The sequence below is a fragment of the Corticium candelabrum genome, chromosome 2 (genome assembly GCF_963422355.1).
Source record: "Corticium candelabrum chromosome 2, ooCorCand1.1, whole genome shotgun sequence".
Taxonomy (NCBI): domain Eukaryota; kingdom Metazoa; phylum Porifera; class Homoscleromorpha; order Homosclerophorida; family Plakinidae; genus Corticium; species Corticium candelabrum.
The window spans coordinates 6,670,137-6,686,856 of record NC_085086.1 but is presented as its reverse complement, the minus strand read 5'-3'; the positions used below and the strand labels follow the sequence as shown (position 1 = coordinate 6,686,856).

Sequence of the window (16,720 nt, the reverse complement as noted above, 5' to 3'; positions counted from 1 at the left end):
CATGGTTGGACGGAAAGACAATCCGATAATATGTGTCTCTCCACAGTGACTGAACTTCATAATTTGATGGAATTAGATTTTTAGTGGCCAATAATCCAACCTCCCACTTTAGTTTTCCAATTGTATTGCGTCTCCTCACTCTCAAAACACTAGATCCACAATGTCCATTGTACCAAGGTAAGTAATACCTAATAGTCTGACTGGCAAAATGTACAACATAATTTGGAGGTTTCCTTGCATATAGCAACGAATATTGGAAGTAATTTCTCCGTATCTTTTCTTGAAAAGAGACCCCATTAGAGACAGACAACTTGCTGACAAAACGTCGATCAATACTTATATAAACAATCTCTTGGGTATCATTAACAAAAAGAACATCCGAAAATACGGCTTTTGAAACAATTTGCGAAGTATTTTGTTGAAAGCAGAGTTTCGTTTTATTCCAAATTGATTTGTTTATGGAATATTTCCAAATGCATTCGTCAACCATAGCCAATACTGATGTTTTTCCTGACCAACCACCAACTAAATGTAAACTACCAAAGCAAGCAATTGTGTAGTCTCCTACTTTCTCCCAACGATATGTTATCTGGTCTTTCACACAGATCAGTCTGTAACTCACAATTTGATTTCTATATTCGTTAGGGTAGAAAACGAAAACATCCTGACTACATGAGAACAAAGAATCGTCACTTTCCACGGCCACAGCGAAAATGTCATAACGAATATTCTTCCAACTTGGACCATTGCCGACAATCGCGACTCGTTTCCATTTCATTTCTTCGAACGTAAACATCCAAGTGCTGTTAATAGCATCAGGAGACAGAATGATTGCGCGTGAACTACAAACCGTCACTATACGTGACCTGGTCCTCCAAGTCGGCCCGTTTGCAACACTAGCAATCATTTTCCAAAAGTATGTTTCCGCGTAATATATCCACGTTTGGTATGAATTTGCATCACGTAATGTTGCGTCACCGAATTTTCTTTCAACCATTTTCCCAAAAACCAGTATTCTGTAACGATATTTTTGGATTGTCATCGACGGTTTAATAACTAATAACGCAGTTTCAAAGTCAGCCATTTGTGGAGTATTGCAGGTCCAAGAATTGAAACGTCCAAACTTATTAAAATACTGACCATTGCTGTTATAAACTTCAAACGTTTTAGTATCTTTGCTTGCAAAGGTTGTAGGCGAGATATTGTCAAGTGCCAGTTGTTGTACTCCGTTTCTTGTGTTTCGACTTGGAGATGAACTCTTGCTTAGCTTGTAATGTGCAATAAGAAGAGTGAACAGCAATACGTACAAAGAGAACTCCATGCCGGCATTCGGTAATAACTTGCTAAAGCAAAAAATATTAAATTTAATGAAAAGTCTTTCTGATTGTCCAACAATCTTAATTAATAAGCGATATTGCAAATTGAAAAACTTGAATATCTGCACTTATATATTACTGCTATACTGCAGGCTAGTGTCATTGTTGTTTGAAATACAAAGAAGAAAACAAACAAACAAACACAGACCGAGAGACATATAAAAAACCCAACAGAGAACAATTCTCTACTGTACTTCATGGCAATGAGCGAGTAGCCATGCAACTATCATTTGCTCGCTCACAATTTGAGGTGCTCTTTGCTCACCTCAAATCCTACATCAATCCAGCAGCAGCTCACTTTCAGTGCCTAACTAAACCACTGTGAATAGAACTACTTTATCGTTGGCGTATCCTTAAAGAGCGTGTTGATCTCATGGTAAGGTGTTGGGATAGAAGATTTTTATACATGACACTGATAGATGCTTGTACGCCATGTGAATTGTATATGCCAAGGATGTTATTAAGATTGTGTTCTTGAAACGATGTCTAGAACACCCAGCACGTCTGCAGTAGCACCTTCCTTTAGTAACAAACTCTAAAACCTATATGGCTTGTAGTTTGAAAGATCTTGAAATTCTTCTATCAGACCTTATTCTACTTGTCTTATCTTCGTAGATACTAGTGCATCGATCCATACATCCTCTACCAGCAGTGTAATTGATGCCAAAGGTCAGGTCATTCTTTGGACTCGTAGTTCTATCTTATACATACACTTGATTGAAGTGGTCGGTAAAAAAGTGACTCTTTAATTTAGTGAGAATTGACAAATAAAATATCAATCATTTCATAACTTTCTAGCTAACCCCCAAACCCGTTGTTTTATTAAGGGTGAGATCCCTACTGACAAAATCAAATCATGATAGTTTATGACAAAGCTGGTATATCTAAACTATCAGTTAGAACATTGCAAAATATATCACTTTTTATGGTAGTACAGTTTTGACGGTCTAACTAGCCAGTTGTCTTCATAGTAACAAAACACGCCTCCACTCTTTTAAACGGTTTTGCAACAGCTCTTTCGAGCTCGCTTCGCTCGAATATGCAGTAAACGCGAGGCCACGTAAATCGCAAACAATCTGATGTGATTAGAAGCTTTTTTTGTGCGTTCAATTATATTTTGACGAGTTTCGCTAGGGTATGTGTACGTAATTGTGGACACTGCACGGTAATTTGTGTTACAATCGTTGTTTTCTCTGGTAGCCTGAGCGAAGAGACAGCGAAACATGTCTGACATACGCACCAATGTCTAGGCTTCGTAACGGTACCTGTACAACTAGACTCGCACAACGTCAGCTAGCGCACTAGCACAATATACCGGATAACGTTGTAAACAGCCTGGACGCGGGGTGAATCGTAATTGTGGACATTTTTTCTCCGTTACAGACACGATTGATCCTGAGTAACAGCTGGACTAGATACCTGAATGTTTGCCTCACCAGCAGGTATTTTGGAATGCAATCAAAACCATTTTATGTGTGTATCACATCTGTGGACAATAGATCGTGTCTTTCAAATTTTGCAGAAACCAACTGTTCTGTCTACGATACAATGCTGGAGACGATCAACCATGTTGAGATGAACGTCTAAACTGTAAACTGTGGTTCTTGCATCGTTTTGCGTTGCTGGTAGAGCTGATTATTGATATCAGATAAGGTAGTTTTGACCTTTCGCCTTTCTTAGGTGGGTTGCTATGTTTTCATTTTGTGTCTTGTTGTTTCCAGATCTAGGAGCAGTGAAGACAGTCAAATTCAGACTGTTTTACTAATTTTGCTGATATTGACATTTCATCTACTTTGATTGTTCTCATTTCATAGCCTATTGTGGCCAGATGTAGAAGCAGTGAAAACAGCTAGATTGTCCGTGAATCAATGATGTCGAGATCTAGTATGAGTGAAGATATTCACGTTGTTACAGGACTAGAAATACACGTTCGCTGCATGCACATAATGCGTTTCTTTATCACGTTACAGTCAACGCAACTAGGCTCAATACTTTACCAAGTTACTTTACTCGATAATTGCTTATCTAGCGTCAGGGCACTTTCGCGATCCAACAAAACATCGATTCGTGTACCTCCAATTCGTGGAAGTGATGGGAGCAGGAACCTTGTAGATGCTTTATTACAATTTTTTAATTAAAGGCAAATTTTTTATTGATGCTGATGTAGTTAGAGTTAGTCGTTTCAGACAAGCCTGTTGTACTCGGATCGGTTGTGGTTTACGTTCTCGTTTATGAACTCTATTTAGCTGACTTCCCAGTATACTCTAAGTAAACTTGACCATTGAACTCGCACCGTAGGTGCATTAGAGACCCGCATAATATCTCGGATATCATCCTACTTCGGACATATGTACGCCTTCTGCTCTCTGCGATCTGCATTTGTTGTGTTACTATATCGTTAGCAGCTGTGTTGACCAACTTCATGGCTGAGAATGTTGGTAACTATTGTACCAATGTTCCAACAAACCTCTCTACTCGGACGAGCTCTATAGCCAGTTGGTATCTACTGCTCCCATACGGAAACTACTAGCGGCATCAAACCGACGGTTGGCTTATTTTCAGAGGTAAACTTCTCTTCTTTCTACATCCTTCTTATACAAGCCTTCACTATATTGTTTTTCTTTTGTTTCTCACTTGCCTCCAATCTGCTGGCTCACATGATCTAATCTTGGACACATTTACTGAACTAGTCTAGTGTTCTGAGACCACAGAATGACACCAATAAATATTCTAGTGATTTGATATGTTTATTCAAGTTGGTAGAAGAATTTTGTTGTAAAAGGTTAGACCGAAGTCACGGCAATACTTTACAGGAACTTGAGGCAATATTGTGCTGTGGGCGCATACAGAAAGGTTGAAGAAGCGATATCAGGCCTAGTTTAAGACTGAAATACTAAGAATAGTAAGGTAAAATTGTCCCCGTTAGCCTGTCATCTGAATTGACACAGTCCATAAACGAAAGACTGCATCTAGGAACAGCTAGCCTTCTAGACCTAATGAAAGAGTTATATATACTTTTTACTATTGTATCTGTGCTCTCTGGAGACTTTGTGGGCACACCAATAAATACATGTTGTTAGCAGTAAAAATACAATAGTTATCCTTGTGGGTATATGTACTGCATGTACATGTTCAGTAAACAAACAATGTATTGGCAGACTTTGAAAGTCTGCTGTAATCAGTTGTCAGTTGGGTGTCATAAATATACTCTTTGTGATCCTATGATACATAAATACACTCCAGTGATGTTTTGCTTGTCATTTGTACATTCTATTTCATGAGGAAAATGAATATAGCAGATACATACAAGAAAAATTTAATCTTCATTATTAAGTTAAATTCTTTCAGTTGATCCACTGTTTTGGTTGCCTGGTCTGTAAATGATACATACTAAAGGACTGTATAGTACCTATCTGTTAATTAAACTGTGATAAACTATATATTAGGCATTATGTGACAGCAAAACAGGATTTAGTCACGTTGAGACAACCTACTCAACCCACAGAATGTGGTATCTCAATATACGCAGCCCTAGTACACTGAAACACGATTACTCTATAAAATACAGCTACTCTATGGCACTTGCAACGGCTAAGCAAGTTTTCTGTTTGTCGAAATTATACTTTCTATGCAGTAAAAAGCAATGTCTTTTTACCTTTAATGCATTCCAGAAGTTGTTAAATAGGACAATCCAGGTAATTCCATACAGTTTGATTTCAATGTGTGATCACTACTCTGACCCAAACGTTATTCTAGTAGGTAAGCACTCGTTGAATAGCTGATTGTCTAGCGTTCCAAAGGAAAAAAACGGCCAGTGTTATCTTTTATAGAATCTAGACAGCGATTTCTGAGCATAGATATCACGTCTGCTGACTTGTCTGGTTTCCAACTTTCAAGAAAAACGCCCGTTTTGCACATCTGTTTGTAGCAGTAGTGTTTGATTTTTAGTGGTACGATGTGTCAGCGATAAACTGGCTTCTGGAGACAAGACTTGCTATTAACAAGACATCCATGCAATTTTGCGGAGCGTATCCCATCTACTTAACTGGCGCTCCGCCTAATCACGACAATGCTTTGAGTTCCGGCTCCGATAACTGCAAGATAGGCGAGAATAGAGTAGGTTTAGCTTCAAGGTCGTCCATCTTTGTGATCATGTATTTCTATCCTGTGTTGACTAAACGCTAATTGTACATCTCAGAAGGACACGTAGACTCGATTTGTAAGTGTTAGTGCGCGTTCAACGGTGTTAGAAACGCCAATTCCTTGAGAAAAGGGAGTATTGGGTTTGTTCGAATACTAGTTCTAGAACTGGAATTGGCGGGGTGGAGCAAAGTTCTGACAGTTCTAGCAGTTCTACATAGCAAGCTGGTGTATTGTTGGAACTGTCACGTCCTAAATGTGAAATCCGTGGAGGTTGCCGAATTGAAATGGCGATACAGATGCTGAGGCCGTTGTGGACATTCTTGTTAACTAGAATAAACACCTCTGGCGATCATCAGCTTGGCAAACAATAGAAGAAACGACACTTGGTACTGATTACAGTTACCTTCTTGGAGCGAACAGCTCTCAAAAACCGAAAGCGAAAGCACTGCTGATGCTCGAACAGACTGCAACAAGTGGAGTAGAAACGCCATGCTACTTCGTATTGACGCTTACAAGAAGTATGAGGCTTTGCACATGCTCAACTTGCTGAAATTTCTAGGCGTTCGTTTGCTAACAAAAGGTATTGTACAACAGTTGTGGCAGTTCTATGAGTTCCCGTTGCAGAACTGGAACTGCTTTCTGTTTGCGTTGACTTTGCGCTCGGAAGTGACTAATGATGCAGCTGTATCTGTTTACCACACTTAAGTGATACCACATTAGCTGTACATACTAGAGGTCTTATCACAACACAAAGAAGTTAGGTAACAGTAGAGAAAGTAGCAGGCTATCAAGACGAAGCAGAACGAGAAGAAGCGTCAGAAATTTTAAGCGACTAATTGCGAAACAAGAGCAGCTGTGAGTTGATGTCAAGGCAGCTGATCGTCTAGCGACCTTATTATTTTGCTCCTTCCTCTATTTGCAGCATTCTCGTTGTAAGACCAAGCTTTCTTAATAATTTAACGACTCTTGATTAGCAAAAGCCTTATCGAACCACCTTTCAACGCGAACAGAGAGTATTCGAACGAACCCTTGGTAAGTATACGGAATTGCCCCACCCATGAAATCTGACCTTTCCTCTCTTTATATCCTGTTTCTAATCAAGGTGAGCAGAACATGAACATGAAATTTCCTGTAAGTAGAGCAGTAAACAATGCTAACGGCAGATACAACAAAAAGTGACAACGAGGCGTTGTCTACACGATACCAGTCAGGCAAATGTGTAAGGAAGTACTCCTGAGTACCTTACGCTCGTCAGCGTAAGAGCCAAGAATCAACCCATCATATTGTCGTATCTCGTGTAATGAATTCTCGTACCAAATTTTATTTGGTTCTAACCATTACTTTTGCCAAATTAATAGAAGTATGCTCGTAATGGCGTGCATACTGTCTTCGCGCATGGTCGAGTGCGCCGGAAGTTCTCCGCAATTTGCAAGGCTGTTTGGAAACATGCAAGTGAGCTAGACTTAAGCTAGAGACATTGTTTCTACACTTTAAGAGACGACTGGAGCTGGTCATGTTGTAGTGTCGTTTCTGACTAGGAGAAAAGAATACCGGAAGTGCTGGCCTCGCCCCAGACACATGTGTGGATTGCAGCGTCGGATGTGCTGCCATCATCACTACATCTGCTTTGGTACCGCCCCTTGTGGTCAGCGCTAATCATGTTCCTAGGGACATGGTTAGAGTCGGTAACAAGTAATCTGGTGATGCTAGCGCATCCGCAGCTTCAATCCACACTGCGTCTGGGGCGAGGCGACGTAAGCGCATGCTTACACAAGAATGCACGTCGATTTTAAGCTGAAACCAGGAGGTTTAAAATTATATAGAGAAGAGTTGAAAAAAGTAAATTTTTTATAAAATCGGCCTGGGTAGGGCGTCACGCTCTTTAACAACGAAAGTCCTGCGACAGCAGCCCAAGAATATGGAAATCAAGGAATACTGTCGCCTACGGAAAGCAAATCTTGTAGCAAGTATCTATGAAGTCCGAGACCCAGGAGGTCTAACCCTCGTTGTTTACTTCTCTTGAACACACAGTTTTACGTATCTGCTTGACATACCTGCCAACCGCATATTGGTAATTGGTAATGGCATGGATAAAGCTCCTGAAGATTGGGGAAAGGAAAGCCTCAACTACTATGCCGCACAGCAGGGTTGAGGTGGCTTCCAAGCGACATGGAACAAATACTAGTTACAGCACTTCCACACAAACATACGCACGCACTCACGCGCGCGCACGCACACACACACACACACACACACACAACACACACACACACACACACACACACACACACACACACACACACACACACACACACACACACACTCAAGCACACACACACAAACGCCTGAACATGAACACCTTGGAGATTGACACGTCTAATGAGCTGATTGGAAATTTCGTTCACCGACAGACAGCTGGGTAAGCCATGAAAAACTCTGACAGTCGATCTTCTTCAGACTTGCACAGTTGAGACAAATGTTTTACAGATGCTGATGTAGATAGCGTTTGTCGTTTCAAACAAACCTGTGTGCTCGGATCAGTTCTTGTTCACGTCCTTGTTTATGAACTCGATTTAGATGATTTCCCAGTATAGTCTAAGTAAACTCGACCCCTGTAGTCACTCCGTAAGTGCATTAGAGTCCCGGATAATATCTCGGACACCTGTACGCCTTCTGCTCCCCGCTATCTGCATTTGTTGTGTTACTATATCGTTAGCTCCAGTGTCGACCAACTTCGTGGCTGAGAATGTTGGTAACTATTGTACTGTTGTTCCAACAAATCTCTCTAATCGGACGAGCTCGATAGCTAGCGGTATCTATTGCTCCGGCCCATGCGGGGAATACTAACGGTATCAAACTGACGGTTGACTCATTTTGAAAGGTACACGTCTCTTCCTACTTTATCCGTCGTATACCAGCCTTAACTCTACTGTTTTCCTTTTGTTTCTCGGACACAACGCCAATCTACTGGCTCACGTGATCTAATCTTAGACACATTTACTGAACTAGTCTAGTGTTCTGCGAACACAGAATGACACCAATAAATATTCTAGTGATTCGAAGGGTGTATTCAAGTGGGTAGGAGCTTGTTGTGAAAAGTCAGACCGAAATCACGGCAATAATTTACGGGAACTTGAGTCAATATTGTGCTGTGGGCGCATGGAGAAAGCTTAAAGAAGCGATATCAGGCCTTGTTTAAGACTAAAATACTAAGGTAGAATAGTCACCGTTAGCCGATCACCTGGAATGACTCAGTCCATAAACGAAAGACTGCATCCAGCAACTGTTAGCCTTGTATATCTAATTAAATAGTTATATATTGTAATAATGTTGTACCTGCATCATCTGGAGACGCTATGTGGGCACGCCAATAAATACACGTTGTTAGCAGTGGAAATCCAATAGTTATCCCTTAGGTACATATACTGAATGTACATGTACAGTAAACCAACAGTGTATAGACAGACTTTGAAAGTCTGCTGTAATCAGTTGTCAGTTGGGTGTCATAAATATACTCCTTGTAATCCAATGATACATAGGTATACGCCAGTAACGTTGTGCGTGTCATTTGTACATTCTATTCTACGAGGGAGGTGATTATAGCAGATACATACAAGGAGAATTCAATCTTAATTAATTAAGTTAAATTCTTTCAGTTGTTCCACTGTGGTGGATGTCTTGTCTGTAAATTCTGCATACTAAAGTACTATATATTACCTATCAGTTAAACTGTGATAAATTATATTAGGCATGATGTCACAGCAGAATAGGATATTGTCATGTCGAGACAATCTACTCAAACCAAAGGATGTGTTATCTAAATCAGGTTCAGATTCAGATGGGCGTTCAGGGGGTTGCTACCCCCTCCTTTCCTATAGAACGAGATCTTTGTTAGTTCAGTTTAAAATCGTTTTACCTAAATCTATATGTTTGCCTTATACAGAATACTTCTACTGATGAACAGACTGAATTGGTATGTTGTGTGTATGTGTGTGTGTGTGTGTGTGTGTGTGTGTGTGTGTGTGTGTGTGTGTGTGTGTGTGTGTGTGTGTGTGTGTGTGTGTGTGTGTGTGTGTGTGTGTGTGTGTGTGTGTGTGTGTGTGTGTGTGTGTGTGTGTGTGTGTGTGTGTGTGTGTGTGTGTGTGTGTGTGTACTCTTGCTAGCCAAGCGGTAACGGTAGTGATCTTTAGAAGGAACCCAACGTATTTTCATATTTCGGCCAAATGTCTTTCTCTCTTCATGAGAATCTGCTACAAGATACTCTTATTTAATTAAAAAACTTGTAAAACGACTCTATTCTAGCATAATATAATATAATTTTATTTTCTATGGAATCACTACCATGCTGATTCAATTACTATTTTAGATATAATTTTAGTATTGTTTTGATCCAGACTAGATATTGTTCATTCGCATGCTTTCTGGTATGTAAGTTTGAGTCTGACATGGTCGATGTAGATACATTCATTTGTATACTTTACTAATTAAGTAATCTTCGAGTTTAGTGTGATTTGACTTCTGATCAGCTATTGTCTTCGGTAGGAATGACTGTATTTATAGTACATAATCATAGGCTGATCAACCTATGTTTTATATTTTGTCTACGCGTTTCCACCATATGAAGTAAATTTACCGGTAGTTCCGCATAAATCTTTTGTGGAATCTTTCTAGTTCTTGTATATTTGTATGTTGTGTGTGTTTGTGTCTGTGTGTGTGGGCACGTGTGTGCAATGTGTATGGCATGTTAATTTATTGTTAATTGAATTAAGTTTATATTGCTTGTTTGCTTACCATTAATTTTTAGTGAGGATTCAATGTTAAGTTTATTTCTGTTTGTTGTTTTTTTATTTTGTTTATCTGTCTAATTGATTGAGTTTTTGTATAAATATAACATCTTTTGATTTCACCGTGCTTTGTATGCATGACATAGTTTGGTACACAAAATGAATATGTTGAAAACATTGCAGAAAATGCAAACCATTGTTTTTGAAATTGTGAGCACAATTTAATTAACTTTTCAATTAACTGAATTCTACAATTCAAGAATTTAAATTTTTATTTATTACACAGTCAATAATTATTGTTTATTATCATATTTGTATGTTTCTGTATAGATCGAGCCATAATACAATTTACCTCAGAATAAGGTTGCTAACCTTAATTAGTTATATAAGTTTGCATATTTAGTTATTTAATTGTATTATGTTTGGCTTATGCCGTTGTATATGTATAGTCAGCTGGTGTGTCATTGTTATAGTGACCAATTAATGTTATTGTCTACATATATTTTTTGATAGGTTGAACAACAACAAGCAACACCCCAAGATCAGGTATCTGTTGTCTTTGTCTTCATGCTCAGAGTTATTCAAGGATGAGAGGAATTAATTCCTTGTCTAGCAAATGCAGCATTATCGTCATTTTCAAATGGTGTGTCATATTTTTGCGCAACTAAACTACATATTATTTTGATAATGTTTGATAGATCGTACAGCAGCAGAAGGCAGTCCCACCATTTCCAAGACAGGTTTGCATTTCATAATATTTATTATTCTAGGAATTATTTAGGAATTTGCACAATCACTTTGAGCTATAGTTACTATATTTCTAGTTAAATAATTACATTAATTTTCTATTTACATGCTATTTTAAGAGAGAAGTAATTGAAAGAGGGGTTATTTAAGAGAAGGAAATATTCAAGAGAGAGGGTTTTGAGATGGGAGTAGTTCTAGAGATATCAAAATATTACAGTCTAGGTGTACTGTATGTTTATTACTAAATATTGTTACTAAATGTTTACTTCTAAATCATACAAGGTGTGCCTTGGCAAAAACACTAGCAGATATAGAAGGTCTCACTTATCACTGTTTTCATAATTGTGGTCATGGCAGAGAGTGCAGGTTCTTCATTTGAGCAGATATTGCCATACTTACACCAACCTGAGATAGACTAAAACGAGCTTGAAACTCTGAGTGGAGAAGATGATAGTGCATTAGAGGCCGAAAATCTAGAGGAACCGAATTAGGGCCGTCTAGGCAACACCGACTGGCGTTCATGTGAACATTGCAATGGAATAAGTACTGTCAAGGAGGGCCTTCGTTGTCAAGAGATGGTCGATTTGAGGCACAAAATAGAGCAGAAGCTACAGACACTGGATTGTATTACGCAGAATTCAGCCTTCTACAGGGTTGTCTTGGAGCGTGAAGTTCTTCGAACAGCCTGAGTGGCAAACATGCATATGGATAGGTTGAGACAACTTTTGGAGGAATCTTTGCCTAATTCATGTGATGAATTTTATGAACAAGGCTGCATATTTACTGACTTCATTTGGGTTTTTGCAGGGTACTGCGATTGGCTGCTTACCGCCATTTTACATGCTGATTGCATGAACATTTAGGTCGAGCTGTGAGGAAGGTCATACCAGCTTGTGTGGTTTTCTTCATTCAAGGAACATTCCAGACATTTCCAGAGCCCTCGGGCGTGTACACTGGCTATGAGGAAACTGATGGTGTATTGCCATTTTGAGTTTTGCATACAATGTGTGTTTAGTTAGAGATTGCAATGATGGTTGTTAGTCTTTTCTGTAAATTTTGTTACTGCCTGCCTATAGGTGATCGAAAGTGCCCATTTAGAGGATGCTTTGACAATTTAGAGATTGGTATCATTAGGTAAATGACTTGTAGTATACTAGTCAACTAAGTTTGACCTGTCATTCTTGTCGTATGCTGCTTGACTATTTGACTTTTATCTGGTTTTTCTACTCTTGCAATAATATCAGAAAGTTCCACCTCTGCTTTGCTTGACTTTCTTCCTTTGAGTGGTTCGTTTTCTGATTGTGTAAGGCTTACTGCATTTTACATCAAATCATGGATATAACTATATTGTTTTCTCATATATTGGTCTAACAACCCCTTCTTTCTTAGATTTGGGATGCACCAGTTTGAATCGCTGCTCTTCTTACTTATTAGTAGCCAGAAACTTTGGAGGTTCATGTTTTGGTCCAATACTGCCAGCTGCAGTCTTTCTGCCATGCCTTTGTAGCTGAAATGTTCTCGTTTTTGGCAGTATTTTGTCAACATGGCATGATATGCTTCTAGGTTCCTTGTATGGCAAAACAGGATTAGGTGGCTAATGTCATTCACCAGTTTCTTAATTAGCACAACTTTCTTCAATGCCTGATGTGCTTGTGACCTCACCTTTAACCATTGTTTCCTTAGTCTTTCTGTAGCACTGAGAACAGGATGTGCACATTATTGGAATTAGCAGTTTCCTGTCCCGCTATGGATGCTTGCAGTGTGATGTATGATGGAGGTCCACTTCTCACACAACAAGCTTGCATCATGGTTGCATGTGGCAGCTCTCCACCATAGATGGTTTGTCACTGATTGAATCCACTTAAATAGAGAACTGAATAATTTCTTTGCAGCCTTTTTTTGCCAACTTTTTGCAATTTTTTTTGCCATGTGTCACACATCATAATGATGTTGGATGTTAGGATGCTTTGTTTTCATAAAATTCTTATATTTGAAGGTCTGTCGCTAGCCAAGATGTTGATGTGGAGTCCATTGTCACTAATTTTTGCAAGCATCTTTGAAGACCAGCCTTTTCCATTGCATGTGAACTTGGAACTTCCGAGAATTGGACAAGTTGGAAATCAATAACAACTCCTGGTTTCTTTTCCATGACTGTGTATGAGCCACACTTGGCAGAAAACCCGGGGCTATCACAACGTCCGTCTCCAGACACTGTCAGAGATTTTCTATTCTTCACTGCAAACACCGTTTCTTGATGAATTCTCCAAGCCTCGGCAACAACAGGGAATAAATAGGCATCTTGAATTCGATAAAACTCAGAACGTGATAAAATTTGCAAGTTGAGGTCCGACTCAGTTCTGAAGTTGCTAGTGTGAATAAAACCAAAGCCATCCAAATAGAATTTGTAATCACTGCCATTGCAGATAGGTTATGAAGATCCACGATAACTGAAAGCCTCGGATTCCTTGCTGTACGTTCAAAGTCCAACCCAACTGCAACACGTCCGCTGACACGTGCGAGGACACGTTTAGATGCAGCGGCTACTACATAGACTTATTCCAAAAATAGTACATGCCCTCAGTAGCTTCGAGATCGACGTCACGTGTAGCGAAGAAGCCAGCAAATAGATTCAGTCAAACCAATTGCCGGTCCACATTCTCTGACCTAGCTCCATCGTTCAACGACGCCATCCACGCTCGTTTAGAAAACAGAGACAATGAAAACAACAGGTACCAACGTTTCATGCAGCAGTTTAAAAACAATCCACCCAACCTTTTCCTTTAATTAATTGTATAATGTTGTCATCTCAATTCAACAGATAATTGCAACAGAGTGACACTAGCCTATCTGACGGCACTAATTCTATTAGCAGCAATGGAAACGACAGGTAAATAGCACATTGACCTTACAAATAGAATTTCGTACTAAAGGTTAGTTTGTTTCAGCACGCAATTCAAGCACTGGCTCATTTGCACGTTGCTCGTCATGTTTCAAGGATGAAGGTCCATGTGACATCAATAGTACAACGCCTTACGACAACCACACTGTCGTGCAATGCAACAAAGCCGATGAAGTCTGTTTTACTCAATCTTTCCTCATAACGACTTCCAATCCGAATATATTTGCTATCGTGCGTGGATGCGACACTGTGCCACCAACCGGATCCCTCTGCAGCCTTGAAATAATCCTCGGTCACCAATTCATCTCATGCCACTGCTACTGTCGACAGACAATTTGCAGTGTCCTTACAAAATCTTGTCAGTCAGATGCAGTTGATCTACAATCTACGTAGCTATATTGTTCATAAATTTTTACAGCGGACGCCAACATTCAAGGTTGTTTACAACCCATTGTACTGACATCCCAAGTGCCTACTCCTTCTATGAGTCTAGCTACAAACGGATTCGGACATGGCAAAACATTGTATTTGACCCAAGTGCCTACTTCTTCTATGAGTCTAGCTACAAACGGATCCGGACATGGCAAAACATTGAATTTGACAACGACGGTAAAATCAATACAACCATCTGGTACGTAAATTGTAAAATTAAATTTGAAATAAACTGTTTAGTTAATTTTGCTCCCTTCTGTTTTTGAAGGTGCCAAGACCCCCGGTAACACCATGCTTAATAATATAGCCGTGAAACTTGGAGTCACTCTACTTCTGCAAGCATACCTCCTAATTTGATTGCGCGTGAATTAATCTCCTAAGAGAATTTCTTGTGTACTATAATAAATATCAGTTTACTAGACTTTAAGTAAATATCCAAAGTATGACGTTGTGTTGATAAAATCGAAGTTTAAAGTAGTCGATCTATATTTACAACAATGCATCGTATTGTCACAAGAGACTGCTGTTAGTTAAAAGGAGAACTCACACCAAATACTAAAACTTGCTGAAAGAAAGATGCAAGGCCCAATGTCTTTCTGCATGAAGCCTACTGTCCAGCCATCCACAGAAGCAGAGAATGGGCCACAAGTAGTTCAAATGATTCCCTGTATTACGCGTAATCGGTCTCTGTGTCCTCTTTTGGAAGTAAATACTTTAGGTTTAACTGTGCCAAGTGCTGCTAGAGCACCCAAAATACAGCGAGACATGATCTATAAACTAACGTTAAAAGGGGCTCCTTTTGAGGCTCTGTGTTGTACCAACATATTCGCCAATTGCGTGGTACTCTGGGTACGCTACTTTACTAACCTAACAGCAATGACTTATCTAGATCATAGATAGATCTCCTCTATTCAACGATGTACAGCAATCGTACTCACTCCCACTCTACATTTACTGACAATTTTACTAGCGGGCATGTGTGCGCGTATACAGCATGTTTGGACGTACACAGCATATGTGGGCGTATACAACATGTGTGGGCGTATACAACATAATCAAAGACCTGCTAGTAGTTGAGGTGACAGTTGTTATGGCCCTGATTCGGTTCCTCTAGATATTCGGCCTCTAATGCAATGTCATCTTCTCTACACAGAGTTTCAAGCTCTTCTGAGTCTACCTCAGGTTGGTATAAGTATGGCAATATCTGCTTAAATGAAGAACCTGCACTCTCTGCCATGACCACAATTATGAAAACAGTGCTGAGTGCTGTGCCGACTAATTAGAAGAGTGCCAGTGCCCCAGGCATACCGCATGCGTAGCGTCTCATCCACATGACAAACTTTCAAAGCAGAGACTCAACGACCGAGAAATCGCACTCATTTTCGGTTCAGACAGACGTACCGCAAATACAAAGGAACCCAGCACTACCCTAACTAACATTCACAACTGTACTAGAAAAGTTATAGAAAAGAAACACATCACGTTAAGTTTGGGTTCCCAGTTTGCTTTAATCAATAAATCACAGTTTGTAACGATATGTCTCACAATCCTTACCTTGAAAAGTGCGCAGGTATCGGTCTTCCTTGCTAACCACCAATGATTTCGCCGGAAAGAAAGATACGGGTACAAAACACGCCCACACAGGACATTTTAATGCTTTATTTCTCCGTTAAGGTAGAAGTCTGCAGTAAACTGTTGCTAGGGGTTGTTTCATGAAGTGATAGCTTTCATTTGAGAGATAGTTGATTTTGTTGAGAGTTCTCCTTTAAATAGGGTAATCCGGGGTTATTTCATAAAGTTTGATTTCAATGTGTGATCACTACTCTGTCGAATTGCAGCTTTATTGGGAACCTGTGTTCGCGTTGAAAGACGTATGATGTACTGCAAGTGTCATTTATTATCTGCCATTTCACCGCTGCGCTTCCTAGCATAGCTGCAATCTCTTACTAATGCTTGATAGAGGCCTAAAATCGCAATGTCGGCAAGCCCAGAGGCTTGAACCGCTCAAAAGCCCAATCGAAGGCTCAGTTCTAAGCTAATATTATTAGTATAACACGCGCAGAAGAATTTGATTACTCACTCACCACAGCCCAGACCTGCGGTGCCGAACCAAAGGTAGTGATGATGGTAGCTGCAATCCATACTGCGTCTGGGGCGAGTCTATGGAAGTGCAGGGTTACTCAAGAATGCACAACGATTTTAAGCTGAATCCAGGAGTTTTGAATATTGTCACTTTGCAGACGTAGCAATTGATGATGAAATCAAATTATGAAGGGAAGAGTTAAAAGAAATAATTTTTTCTAAGATCGGTGTGGGTATGGAGTCACGCTCTCTAGCAA

At 39.7% G+C, this 16,720-nt stretch overlaps 1 protein-coding gene across 1 annotated transcript; it reads left to right on the top strand.

Moving 5' to 3' along the window:
* Positions 1-13,660: 13,660 nt before the first annotated feature.
* On the top strand, positions 13,661-14,950 carry LOC134176251 (uncharacterized). Its single transcript, XM_062642931.1, has 5 exons — positions 13,661-13,779; positions 13,869-13,937; positions 13,996-14,307; positions 14,368-14,580; positions 14,650-14,950. Exons 1-5 carry the CDS (start codon positions 13,767-13,769, stop codon positions 14,736-14,738), a joined length of 696 nt encoding a protein of 231 aa, XP_062498915.1. The 5' UTR covers positions 13,661-13,766; the 3' UTR covers positions 14,739-14,950.
* The last annotated feature ends 1,770 nt before the right edge of the window (positions 14,951-16,720 follow it).